Raw genomic sequence first — 13439 nt, forward strand, 5'->3', positions numbered from 1 at the left:
TAGTTGGAACTGCTCCCCGAGACCTAACAGGTCTTGGCCCAAACTGCTGCCAGTCTGTGTAGACAACAGTGAGCTAGCTGGACCGATGGCCTGACTCGGTATATGGCAGCTTCCTATATTCACTAGCCGCCTTGCATGCAGTGACTGGCCAGTCCTCCAACTTTCCATAGAGCAGCCCCTTCTGCTTGCCTAGAAAAGCAACACTAACTAGAACGATGGTAGCGATTTCCAACGGGCCATACACAGGAGCCCTAGAGATGGCAACAGTATAGGTCACCATGAGGACAGAGCGGCTTCTGCACCTCCTATCCACCTCTCTCTCGGGGACTCTCAGTGGGAACCAGAAGTAAGGTGTGGGTGTTGCCGCTCTTGTCGTTTTCTACTTCGGCAACTCCATTCGCAGAAATAGATAATCCCATAGAGGGGCAAAGGATAGAGCGGATGAGGCTTCCCCCGGAAACAGGCTTCCTCTCTAGGAACGAGCGCGTCCCGCTTCCGTTTTCTCTGTGGTTGGAGGGAGCGGGGTGTTTCCTAGTCCAGCAGCCCCGGCTGGGCTAGGCGGAAGCTCCGCGAGCCGAGGAGCGAGGGTGGTCATGTGACTCCCTGGACCACTCGTTGCCATGGAAGGCCTGGTGGGTGCCCTGCTGCAGGCGGGGCAGCAGGGCAGAGATGCTCTTGCTCAGTTGCTGCTCTCTCTTTCTGTGGGAGGTTCGGGCGTGGGTGGGGGGGCTTCTCTTTCCCCGCACTTCCCCCTCCCCGTGCCCCAACGAGGCTCAGCTGAGGGGGGGCTGCCAAAGGCTGAAGAAGAGCTGCTCTCGTTTTCTCACCTTCATAATTCACTCCATGCTCTGCTGCTCCCTTTGCCAGAGACAGCCTAGGTCTGAGGAAAGCACTTTGTGAGTGGTGTGTGCTACCAAAGCACACGGAGGGACTGCAGGTAAATCCACCCACCCACCCACACAGAGGCACTGGGGTGCAGCAGGCACATCTTGGTGCTCTAGTGCACACTGCATACCTGTGACGCCTAGGCATGGATCCGGTTGACATAGTCTACTTGGACTTCCACAAAGCTTTGGGGAAGAGAGCTGGTCTTGTGGTAGCAAGCATGACTTGTCCTCTTAAGCTAAGCAGGGCCCACCCTGGTTGCATATGAAATGGAGACTAGAAGTGTGAGCACTGTAAGATATTCCCCTCAGGTGATGGAGCTGCTCTGGGAAGAGCATCTAGGCTCCAAGTTCCTTCCCTGGCAGCATCTCCAAGATGGGGCTGAGAGAGATTCCTGCCTGAAACCTTGGAGAAGCTGCTGCCAGTCTGTGTAGAGAATACTAAGCTAGATAGACCAATGGTCTGACTCAGTATATGGCAGCTTCCTATGTTCCTATGACAGAGTTCCCCACCAAAAGCTCTTGAGTAAACTTAGCAGTCATCATGTAGTAAGGGGGACAGGTTCATGTGTGGATGGGTAACTGGCTGAAGGACAGGAAACAGAGTAGGAATCAATGGACAGTTTTCACAACTGAAGCAAGTAGGAAGTGGGGACCCTCAGGGATCTCTACTGGGACCAGTGCTCTTTAACTTGTTCATAAATGATCTGGAACTTGGGGTAAGCAGCAAAGTGGCCAAATTTGCAGATGACACTAAACTGTTCAGGGTAGTAAAATGCAAAACAGTTTGTGAGGAGCTCCAAAATTTCAAAAAGATCCAAAATGATCTCTCCAGACTGGGGGAGTGGGTGACAAAATGGCAAATGCGGTTCAATGTAAGCAAGTGTAAAGTGATGCATATTAGGGCAAAAAAACCCAACTTTTGCATATACACTGATGGGGTCTGAGCTGTCAGTGACTGACCAGGAGAGAGATCTTGGGCTCACGGTGGACTGCTAATTGAAAATGTCAACTCTTGATAAGTGCGCAGCAGCTGTGAAGAAGGCCAATTCCATGCTAGGGATCATTAGGAAGGGGATTGAAAATAAAAAATGCTAATATTATAATGCCCTTATGCAAATGTGTGGTGCAGCCACATTTGGAGTAATGTGTTCAGTTCTGGTCACCATATCTTAAGAAGGATATTGTAGAACTGGAAAAGGTGCAGGAGAGGACAACCAAGATAATCAGGGGCCTGGAGCACCTTCCTTATGAGGCAAGGCTACAGCATCTGGGGCTTTTTTATTTTGGAAAAGAAGCAACTACGGGGAGCCATGAGAGAGGTGTATAAAATTGTGCATGGGGTAGAGAGTGGACAGAGAGAAACTTTTCTCCCTCTCTCATAACACTAGAACCAGGGGTCATGATCCCATGAAACAGAAGTTTGGGAAATTCAGGCCTGACAAAAGAAAGTACCTTTTCACACAGCATATAATTAATGTATGGAATTCTCTGCCACCACGGGATGTGGTGATGGCCCCTCACTTGGTTGGATGGCTTTAAAAGGGGCTTAGACAAATCCATGGAGGACAGGTCTATCAATGGCTACTAGTCTGGGGGCTATAGGCCACCTCCAGCCTCAGAGGCAAGATGCTTTGAGCCTGATCCAGCAGGGCTGTTCTTCTGTTCAAGGAGGGACAATGCCACTGCTGTGTGCTTCCCTCCTTTACTGGCCATGTAGATCAGGGGTTCCTAGCTTTGGATCTCTGCCCAGGTGATGTTTGCACTACGTCTCCCATTTTGATGGAAGTTGTACTTCAACAACATCTGGGGACCCAAGGCCGAGAACCCCTGATCTAGATTGGGGTGGCCAACCTGAGGCTCTCCAGCTCCTGTTGGACTACAGATTCCATCATTTCCCATTTGGACTACAAACCCCATGCTTGTGGCTAGAGATGATGGGAGCCATAGACCAACCACAGGTGGAGAACCTCAGTTTGGCCACCCTGTTCTGGTTAGTAAATTGTAACTGTGCTTTCATAAGAAAAATTGGATCTGCTGCAAGATCTGAGGTTGTTGTACACTCCAGCTATATTACATTTTTAAAAACCCATTATAGTCAGTAGACTAACATGATTGCTTTCAGAAGCTAGGTGGTTGCAGAGTAAGCTAATGTATTAGGGCTAGTAAGGGGCTCAGGTAAGGATCCATTGTGTGAGAAAAGATCCATCAAATATGTAAGTGTGGATTGAGATAAGACTAATTTCGAGCAACCACATGGCTAAAACGAAGCTTGAGCCTTCTACATTTTCTGTTAACGTATGCTAAACGGGTAATATGATGATCAGGCAGGCTTGGACTGGCCCACAGGGCAACAGGGCATATTCCTGGGGCACCCCACCCATGGAGTGCCCCTGCACTCTGCTGCACTCACCAGCAGTGAATACTTCCACCCTTAAGTACCCATTCTGCTCAAAACCCAGTGCCCTCCCCACATATATTCCTCTGCCCTCTCAGTGCCCCCAGTCCGGCCCTGTGATCAGGAGTCTGCATATTAAGTCCTGGATAACGTAAAATTCCACTTGCAAAGGAATGGGAAAGTATGTTCTTTGAAGATGTTGTCATGCCCAGAAGCAATGGGGGCTTCCCACCTGGGGCAAATAGCAGCTGCAGGAGGCCCTATCAGGGTTAAGACTAGGGAAGGGCAAAGGTTTAAAGATCCCCTCTTCCATGCCACATTCCCATTGCAGATACACTGCACTCCCCCATTTAACAACAACAACAACAACAGTCATGGGCAAGGCTAATAATGCAATTCATATAATGTGTAGCTGGCCCTAGAGTCAAAGCAAGTAAGCAGAAAACAACATGCTTTTTATAAAAGACTGATTACCTTTGATTAATTATTGGCAAAATAAGAACTCATATTTCATTGGTGTTCTTCATTTTTACAGGACATGTTAAAGGAAAATGATTCCAATACCTTATTATGTAATTTTATACCTAAACAAAAAGAAGTTTTAAAAAAGACCCCAGATACATGTGTACCAATTTTTCTCTGTGTCATGTTTGACAGTATGAAATCAGAGAAATAACCCCCCCCTTTTTTTTTACAGGATATCCACCAATGAGTAGGAGTATCAGGAAGCCATTTCCACATTCCTTCAGAAAGAGAAGATACTGAAACGGCTGTCCATGGTATTTTAAAATATATTTATGGTTTCCTTATGACTTCATTGTATTTTAGTGTTTCTTGTTAGACATTTAAGTGCCGATGGTGGGGGAAGGGTGTGTGTGAGATCCCTCCCCCCCTCAAAATTAAAATGTATGTACGTATCTGATTTTTCTCGAACAAGAACATAAGAACAGCCCTGCTGGATCAGGCCCCAGGCCCATCTAGTCCAGCATCCTGTTTCACACAGTGGCCGCCAGATGCGGCTGGAAGCCTACAGGCAGGAGTTGAAAGGGGCATGCCATCTCTCCTGCTGTTACTCCCCTGCAACTGGTACTCAGAGGCATCCTGCCTTTGAGGCTGGAGGTGGCCCACAGCCCTCCAACTCGTAGCTGTTGATAGACCTCTCCTCCATGAAGTTATCCAAACCCTTCTTAAAGCCATCCAGGAGGATTATATTCCATGACAACACATGAGGATATCCCGGAGTCTCCCAGGCTATGCTTTCTAGAAGGAAACCATTGTCAGGTTGCCACCTGAAGATTCCTCTTGTCCCTCTAGCAAGTTTGCAGTTGCAAAAAAATGATGGGTTTTCCTCCTGTTCCCTTGCCATAGAACTGGGTGGAGCAAGCCCAGTCGATGGCTTAGCACTTTTGGTGTTCCCATATAATGAGCCTGCCCTCTCCTATCCCCATTTTTATAGACACACCTCATGGCCATGCTTTTAACACGAGGACATAAAGCCTTCCTTCCCCAGGGGCTTAAGATCTGCCTGTCCATCTTTGCAGGTTGGTGGCCAGTTGCTGAAGGATGACCCGTAAATATGTTTTGCTTGGGGTGCTGTATTTTGTCCAAGGAATCCCATATGGGCTCCAGTCTGGACTGCTGCCAGTCTACTTCCGAACAGTGGGCCTCTCCTTCACCAAGATCAGCCTGGCTAAAGTGCTTTATGTGCCCTGGATCCTGAAGGTCCTGTGGGCACCGATGGTGGACCAGTATTTCACCAAGAAGACCTGGCTGCTGCTGACTATGGGGGGCTTGGTGCTGGCCTGCCTGGCATGCTCCCTTCTGACCCCAGAGGCACATTTCCTCCCTGTGGCCACCATCCTCCTGCTCATGAACATCTTTGCCTCAACCCAGGACATTGCAGTGGATGGGCTAGCCATCCAGCTGCTGGGGCAGGATGAGGTCGGTTATGGCAACACCATCCAGGTGGTGGCCTACAAGCTGGGCTCGTTACTGGCAGGAGGAGGGCTCCTTGCTTTCCTCCAGCACCTGGGCTGGGGGACCCTCTTTGTGTACCTGGCTGTCATCTATACCGTGGCCATTCTGTATACCTGGGGCTCAGACCTGAGGCTGAGACTGAAATACCCTTCTCTGGGCAGCTGTGCCAAGGACAGGACCTTGAACCCGTGGCTCATCCTCCAAGAGGTTCTCCATGTGCCAGATACTCCTTGGACTGCTGGCTTTGTTCTCATCTATAAGTTGGGTGAGTCCCCTCAAGGTTAGCAGCTGCAGAGTTTGCTAGTGGTTGAGCCAATATTGATATGGTGAGACTAGCACAGAGGGTACCGGTACCTGTTGTTGAAAAGTGTCTGGGCACTGTAGGGCCAAGGTGATTTACTTTGCTGTACCACATACATAGGAAGATGCCTTATACCATCCATCTAGCTCAGTATTGTCTACAGTGACTGGCAGTGGCTCTCTTAAGGTTTCGGCAGGAGTCTCTCCCAGCCCTACCTGGATATGCCAGGGAGTAAATCATCTGCAGACATACATATGCTTTCTGACTGAGCTACAATCCCATCCGCTAAGGGGAATTTCTTACAGCACTCACATGTAGTCTCCCATCCAAATGAATACTGAGGCAGACCCTGCTTAGCAAATGGGACAATTCGTGCTTGCTACCACAAGAGCAGCTCTTCTCTCCATGGGTTCTGAACCCAATAGCATGGTTTCAGAAGGGTGCCATACAAATGGTGGTGGAGTCACACTTTTGAATGCACCATCACATGAAAACTCCCTGAATGTAATCCATCAAGGCGAAGGAGGGCTAAGCTAGAAATTTTCCCTGTGATGTGCTTTAGGTAGGGGAATATAAGAGCTCTGTGACAGAATGGAGATCTCCTTTTAGTACTGCACCACTTTGGGGTTTGGATTTCTTCCTGTTCCGTTGTTATAAATACAGTTTTCTAGGAGGAATGGGGGAATTAAGTGATACAGCAATTTTCCTTTGTCACAGCTGAGAAAGCTATTTTAATGAGAACATGGGGCTAGCGGCAAACAGTCCTTTTTCAGAAAATGGCTTTTGTTCCATGGTTGACTGCAGAAATGCTACAGATCTTGTTCACCAGAACACGTCCTGCAAAACCTGTTCACCAGGAGCAAAAGCAGGACGTGGGTGAGCAGCAAGCTCTCTCCCAAAGTGCCTTCAGCTTTCTGAGAAAAAAATAAAGCATGTATTTGAGAAGACAAATTGATAAAAATAAAACATGTCTGAACTGTACCTAGGCGAAGGCTGCAGTCCTGCCCATATGCTTGCTTGAAATCAGTGGGGGGAGTAACTTCCAAGTACACATACCCAAGACTGGCATGTCCTATATAACAACATATGCCATCATCCCCCTGGCATCAAGGAATGTGATGTGGTCTCTCAAGCCCCTTGGGCTCCCCGTCACGCCCAGCCAGCCTTCATCAGGGTCAGGGACTGATTCTGCATTCTCCTTGCAGGTGAACAAGGGTCCGTCTCCATGTTCCCTCTCTTCCTCCTGGACCGTGCTTTCTCTCCACAGAAGCTTGGCTTCTGGAACGGGATTGTGGCCATGCTCTTCTCCATATCTGGCTCCTCGTTGGGGGGCCACCTGATGTCAAAGCAGAGGTAATAATTACTGAAAGCATCTGGTTTGGCTCTAGTTGATCATTCACTAACAGAGGTCTCAGCTTGCTCCTTGTGATCCATGTATCTTGACCTTTTCACTCTGTTCAGCATCTTCTTGCCGTGTTTTGTCCCAGTCAGTCAGAATTGTGAGATGGACTTCAAAACTTGCCATTTCTAATCCAATCATAAGTGGGGCCAGGGCATTTCCCAGATTAAATCCTACAACATTGTCACTGTGATCTGCTAAGTGTGCTTCTGTAGTTCCTGTGTTGTGACACCGCAGTCCCTGCGCTGACAGCAAGGTGCCATTCACATTGCTGATGCCTTCTTTCGGATTTTATCTTTGCATCGTAGTGCTACAACATTGCAAGTCCATTGTAGAAAAATAGCTGTATTTTCCTGTTGTAGAGTTTGAGATTTGGGGGATCGTTTTTAATACGATCCTGCCAAGTTGAAGCATTTTACCCCTGTTGCAGTGTGTAATCTGGAAAGCGCCCAGCAGGGATGGAGGAGTTTCTGATTTGCTTTCTCGTTTCTACATCTTCACTGCCACAAGGACCTAGGAACATTTTATTAAAAGCGACCTACTGATTCTTGGGGTTCTCTTGGCCTCCAGCTTCCTTGGTTCTAGAATAGATGATTTTATGCCTCTCCCCATCCCTTATTAAGGGCAAGTTCAGGACCAGACACTCTAAGGCTGCATGAAGAAGTACGTATCTTGAGTGTGGAGCCTCCTGTGGATTTGCACAAAGGTACCACCTTCCTAAAAGAATCAAGCTTAGGAGAAACTGGTTCATCCCATTTCAGCAAAATCGGGCCATGCAAAGGGCTGGTTGGCTGACCCTAAATGAAGCGGCTTCCCCTCTCCCTCCCCATAGCAATGTCTTGATTTTTTTTTTTAAAGTTAACAACATGTTTCAGTAGAAGGGTGAGGAAGGTTCATGTCTGTGCACCTTTTGGTCTTAACGTCAGGGCTTGGTGGCATCACCCCGTGTCTAGCACCAGTCTTTCCATAGGACATTTGTGTCTTATACATACAACATCTACTTTGGAATTCAGGAAGCTGGATCTTTCACCCGCCCTGCAAAGTTTACCTGGCCTTTGGATCAGACTCTTTGTCCTCTGACCTCAAGCAAAATGCACACACATCGCCCCTGACTGCTTGTGCCGTCCCTGGACTCTGCTGCCTTGTTTGCTGACCCTCCTTTGTGTTTGGTTTCCTCCAGGCACTCATTTCCCCTGTTGAAGGCCTTGTTGGTGCTCCGCTTCTGCAGCCTGATCTTCCAGACACTCCTGATGGCTGTCTATAAAGACCAAGTGTCCATCTTTGAAGGTGAGCCCAGCCCCATGTGCCAGCTGCTTTCCCGGCTGGGGTGGAGCTCTGGGATTGTCCTCCAGGTCTCTGTTTGGGTTGGGTCCAGGATGCATACAACCTGAACCAAAGGTCCAAATTCTGACTCCAGGGGCTCTAAATTCTACCACTCAGGATCATGCAGATATGATTATTCTGCTTTATTTTGTGCCCTGGATCTGAGGGTGGGGGCAAGAGTGCAAGAACTGACCTGCTAGAATGACCCAAGTGCAAAGATTGAGGTGCCTTTAATAGTTGTGTGACTGGCAGAGGTTGATGGGGTGCAGCTTTTCTCACCCTTGCATTACACTTTTTATCACTCCTCTTTCACACATCTCTTAAAGGTACGGGAGTTCTGCCTCCCGTAGATGGTGGGAGGCAGGAGGGGGGCACTGTGGGGATTAAGAGCATGCCTGGGGGCCAAGAGCTATGTGCTGGGGGCAGGGGGAGCCATTCCATGCTCAGAAGCCTCCACTGTAAGAGTATTTTGCAGAATCTGCCTGTAGCATTTACAGCCACGAAGGCTAGAAATTGTTTTTTGTCTGGCAGTGAAAATCGAGCCCCCAGGGAATTCACTCTGTGCCCCCCGCCCCCAGAGGCCCGGTTCTGCTCAGCTCTGCTGAAGTCGGGCAGCCCTTGGATCCTCGAGCCCCAGCTTGCCCCGATACTCTCACGAGGCAAGCAGATGCTTTCCTGGAGTGGTGTGCTGCTGCTGCAGGGCCAGCTCAGGCCTCTTTCTCTTTGCAGCGGCTGCTGTGCTGAGCATCTGTATCCAGCACCTCGTCGGTGGGCTCATAACCACTCTGACCTTCAGCATCATGATGCACTGCACACAAAAGGCCAAGGAGAGCATACAGGTGTGGCTTGTGCTTCTGGACCTGGCCCCCCAGAGCAGCGTACAGAATTCAGTATGCTCTGCTCAGCGTGTGAACTTTTGACAGAGGCTCAGGGCAAGGCGGGGCAAACCATAGGAGTATTTACTTGCCAGGATACCTGAGGCGGGTTAGTAACACCTTAACAGCCTGTCATTCATGGAAGGTTGTTCAAGTGCGGGTGGAGCAAAAACTAGCTGTCAGCCTCTTTCATTTTTGAGTGAGAAGACTTAATTATCAAAGGAGACAGCTGGTGAGCCTGAGCCAGGCCCAGGCGCCGGATCTCCTACCTAGCAACATCCATGGGAATGCAGGGAAGGGAAGAGCAGCTTACCTTTAGCCTCGCCCCCACTCCGTAAGCCAGGGTACCAGGGTAGGAGGCATCAGCAGCCTTTCTTCTCTCCACTCCCCACCGCAATACAGTATGGGCTATTTAATCTTTGCTTCTGTCAGCGCTTGGGTGGGGGTGTTAACATTTCTCCCCCATCTCAGAGAGAGGAAGCCATCAGCATTTAGTCCACCATCATGGAGAGGGAAAGTTAGCCACCCCATCTCCAAGAAAGAGGGGGCAGAAAGTAAGCTTTCCATCCTTAGGTCTGGGGAGAAGCACTCACTCTTGAGCCTGCCCCTCCTCAGACAGAGGGGCACTAGAAATTGTTGCAGGCCTCCCCCACCCCGTGCTTTTTGTTTCTTTGCAGGTGGGGTGGCTGTGGAGAGAGAGCTCTGTTAGAGGGTGGCAAGGTTGAGGGCTGGGACTTTGGGCGGGGAGACCCCACTTGCTCCTTGCTCTGCTCATGTTCCTCTCCCCCGCCTCTAGGCCACTCACTACAGCTTCCTGGCCACCCTGGAAGTGCTGGGCAAACTGGTGTTCAGCGCCATCGTGGGGACCCTGGTAGACTGGCTGGACTTTGTCCCCGCTTTCTGTGTTTGCCTCGGCCTTTCCTGCGCCTCCATTGTGTACACACTGCAAGCAGCACCAGCTCAGAGATGACAAGCAGGGAGTCGCCCCCACGATCACGTGGGTCAGCATCATCCCATTTGCGCTGGAGGACCATGTGGATGGGAATCCACTTCAGGGCGTCTTTTGGGGCTTCAGCAGGACAGCCCCTTTCCAAGATGGCAGCAGAACTGTAATTGGTTTGTGTTGCACTCAGTGGTGGCCCCAGCAGGGACCTCCGTGGAAGTCGCTGTCTCAGGTCCTCCCAAGCCAGCAGCAGCACCGCTGTGCACTGTGCCTAGCTCTCTGTGTGTGTGTGTGTGTGTGTGTGTGTGTGTCTCTCTCTCTCTCTCTCTCTCTCTCTGTAGATATCAACAAGGACCACTAAGATGCTTTTGCAGAGGAGGAAAGTGAGAAAAAGGCTCTGAAATTATATGGGCTGCTTCTTGTTTATGGGCCCTTTTCAGTCTGCTAAAGGGTTTTAGTTGCTGCTGGCCCTGGGACAGGAGGGCTGACCTCCTGAGGATGGTGATGATTAAAAATAGAAAAAAAGAAAGAATCGATTGTTATTGATTAGTCAACTGACCATGTCAAACAATTACAGGACAAAAACAAAGCAAACATAAGACACAGAACATTAAACGTAAAATGAACCATATTGAATCACCACAGATCTAATATCGAGGCAGGAGTAAAAACAAACATTTAAGCCTCTCAAAAGCAAACGACAAGTCTATTTAATACTAAAACCAGTAAATGTATTTACAAGGTTAAAGGGGAACATTCAACCTCCCCAAATGTACATCCTCACCTTTTGGGATCTTATGTATATTTACTGCTTTGCAACAACAACAACAACAATCTCAAAAGAGCTTTACATAGCAAAAGGAGTGAGGAGAAGGTTCCGGACCCCAGAAGGGATCCTCATCCAAAGGAAAGCACGAAGGAGAGCCCAGCAACAGCCGCTGGGAAAGGACGTTGGGTTGGGTTGGAGAGGGACAGTTGCTTTTCCTCTGCTAAAGAGAATGGGAGCCCCCCTTTGAAAAGTGCCTCTTGGCCTGGGTAGCAGGGGCCCAGACATCTGCCAATGTCAGTGCTGGGGCATTTTGAAGGGGCCAAATGTGCTGTCCGGAGGAGGGGGTGGGGCGCTTCTGACTTAGGATGGCCCGAGGCGTATTTTATTTATCATCTCATTTGTAGACTGCCTCAAACAACAGCCCCTAGGCAGTTATTCTGGGCAAAGGGGCAGCAGATCAGGGGAAGGGAGGCAGGCACCCCCCCACAGGCATTTCTCTTGTAACCCCAACATTGCTGGATCCCTGGTCTTGCAGTGGTGAACATAAATTGTCTCCTTTGCTAAGCAAAGCCTGCTTTGGTTTGCATTTGGAGGGGTGGCCTGCTTTGGTTTGCATTTGGAGGAGTGATTGACTACATGTGAGCACTGCAAGATGGTTCCTCCCCTTAAGCGATGGGGCCACCGGTCAGTGGGAGAGCAGCTGTGTGCAGAAGGTCTGAGGTCCAGTCCCTGGCAGCATCTTGAAGCAGGGCTGGGAGAGACTCCTGCCTGTAGCCTTGGAGAGTCACCGCCAGTCGGTGCAGACAATATTAAGCTAGATAGACCAAAGGTCTGCCTGGGTGTAAGGCAGCTCCCTCTGTTCCTAAAGGCACTCTTCACATCCTCCTCTTAGGAGTGTTCTTTATGGTCCCCAATCCACCGTGCCCAGGCAGGGCTCCCTCCTTTCTTGCTCTGAGTCCACCCTCCAAAGCTCCCCCAAAGGGCCCTTTGCCGCCCCCTCCCCGTTTTGCTGGCACTGCAGCTCATGGTGGGTCCAGGTGAACTCGAGTGCCTCCTTCCAGCTGCTCTGTGCTGAAGAAGCAGATAATTTGCTTCCATCTGGTTGCTGTGCTTCCTGGGAGGGCCTGCTAAAGCACAGGTCTCCACAGAGGTGGCTGGACTACTGTTCCCATCACCCCCAGCCACAGCGGCCAAAGGGGATTGGAGGGGTAGCCCAGCCACCTTTGGGGACCATAGGCTCAACCCTTGCCCTTCATGGCTTATTAAATCTAGTAGAGAGGGGATTTTTAGCTGGGTCCAGCAGGTTCTAAACACCTTATTGAGAGAGGGAGTGGTCCCAGCTCCATTGAAAAAAGCTATTATTCGACCACACTTAAAGAACCCCAGTCTGGACCCAGAGGATGTCAACAACTATAGGCCTGTGGCCAATATTCCCTTCATGGACAAGGTGCTTGAGCATATCGTGGTTGACCAGGTCCAGACACTCTTGGAGGAAACGGACTATTACATTTATTTATTATTTATTTATTCTATTTCTATACCGCCCTTCCAAAAATGGCTTAGGGTGGTTTACACAGAGAAATAATAAATAAATAAGATGGATCCCTGTCCCCATAGGGCTCACAATCTAAAAAGAAACGTAAGATAGAAAACCAGCAACAGTCACTGGAGGTACTGTGCTGGGGGTGGATAGGGCCAGTTACTCTCCCTCTGCTAAATAAAGAGAATCACCACGTTAAAAGGTGCCTCTTTGCCAAGTTAGCAGGGGGGAGATTCATATCTAGATGCATTTCAATTTGGAAGAGAAACTGCTTTGGTCTCCCTGTGGGATGACCTGTGCAGAGAGAGAGAGAGAGGAGGAGTGCAACCCTGTTAATTCTCTTGGATCTCTTCCTTCGATACCATTGACCATAGTATCCTTTTGGATATGCTGGCCGAGTTTGGTGTGGGAGGGACTGCTTGGAGGTAGTTCCACTCCTACCTTGAGTCCTGCTCCCAAAAGGTGGTGCTGGGGGATCAACCCATTGGCAGTTATGCTTTGGGGTTCCACAAGGTTTCATTCTGTCCCCTATGCAGTTTAGCATCTACATGAAACTGCTGGGAGAGGTCATCCGGAGATTTGACCTGTGGTGCCATGAGTATGCAGATGATACTCAGTTGTATCCCTCTTTTTCATCAGAAGCAGGTGAGGTGGTGACTGTCCTGAATCAGTGCCTGGATGCAGTAATCATCCCTGGATGAGGGTGAACAAGCTGAGAGACAATCCAGACAAGACAGAAGTACTGCTGGTCAGTGGTTCCTCTGCCTGGTGAATGATGTTCAGCTTGTTCTAGATGGGGTTGCAATTCTCCCCCTGAAGAAACCGGTTCGCAATTTGGGGATGCTCATCAGCCTAGAGGCTCAAGTAGCCTCTGTGGCTCAGAGCACCTTTTATCAGCTTCGGCTGATATGCCGTCTGCAACCTTACCTGGACACGGATAGCTTGGCCACAGTTACGTATGCCCTGGTAACTTCTCACTTGATTGATTGATTAAGTGCCGTCAAGTCGGTGTTGACCCTTAGCAGCCACA

General features: G+C 49.5%; 1 protein-coding gene across 4 annotated transcripts; it reads left to right on the plus strand.

Moving 5' to 3' along the window:
- Window positions 1-466: 466 nt before the first annotated feature.
- MFSD3 (major facilitator superfamily domain containing 3) lies at window positions 467-11257 on the plus strand. 4 transcript variants are annotated; one of them, XM_053313728.1, is made up of 7 exons: window positions 467-632; window positions 868-937; window positions 3980-4061; window positions 4824-5524; window positions 6766-6913; window positions 8140-8246; window positions 9954-11257. In XM_053313728.1, the coding sequence occupies exons 4-7, from the start codon at window positions 4846-4848 to the stop codon at window positions 10268-10270; spliced, it is 1251 nt and encodes a 416-aa protein (XP_053169703.1). In that variant the 5' UTR covers window positions 467-632; window positions 868-937; window positions 3980-4061; window positions 4824-4845; the 3' UTR covers window positions 10271-11257. The 4 variants fall into 4 exon arrangements, with proteins under 4 accessions (XP_053169703.1, XP_053169702.1, XP_053169704.1 ...); XM_053313729.1 differs by lacking the exon at window positions 467-632 and adding an exon at window positions 9012-9121 and having other exon boundaries at window positions 639-937; window positions 9954-10269; XM_053313727.1 differs by lacking the exon at window positions 868-937.
- Window positions 11258-13439: the final 2182 nt, after the last annotated feature.

This window comes from Hemicordylus capensis, chromosome 4 (genome assembly GCF_027244095.1).
Source record: "Hemicordylus capensis ecotype Gifberg chromosome 4, rHemCap1.1.pri, whole genome shotgun sequence".
Classification (NCBI taxonomy): Eukaryota; Metazoa; Chordata; class Lepidosauria; order Squamata; family Cordylidae; genus Hemicordylus; species Hemicordylus capensis.

Coding starts and splice junctions, on each gene's coding strand:
- MFSD3 (XM_053313728.1), top strand. CDS start 4,846: ATGACCCGTAAATATGTTTTGCTTGGGGTGCTGTATTTTGTCCAAGGA. Junction 6,914..8,139: donor CACCTGATGTCAAAGCAGAG/GTAATAATTACT, acceptor GGTTTCCTCCAG/GCACTCATTTCCCCTGTTGA. Junction 8,247..9,953: donor CCAAGTGTCCATCTTTGAAG/GTGAGCCCAGCC, acceptor CCCCGCCTCTAG/GCCACTCACTACAGCTTCCT.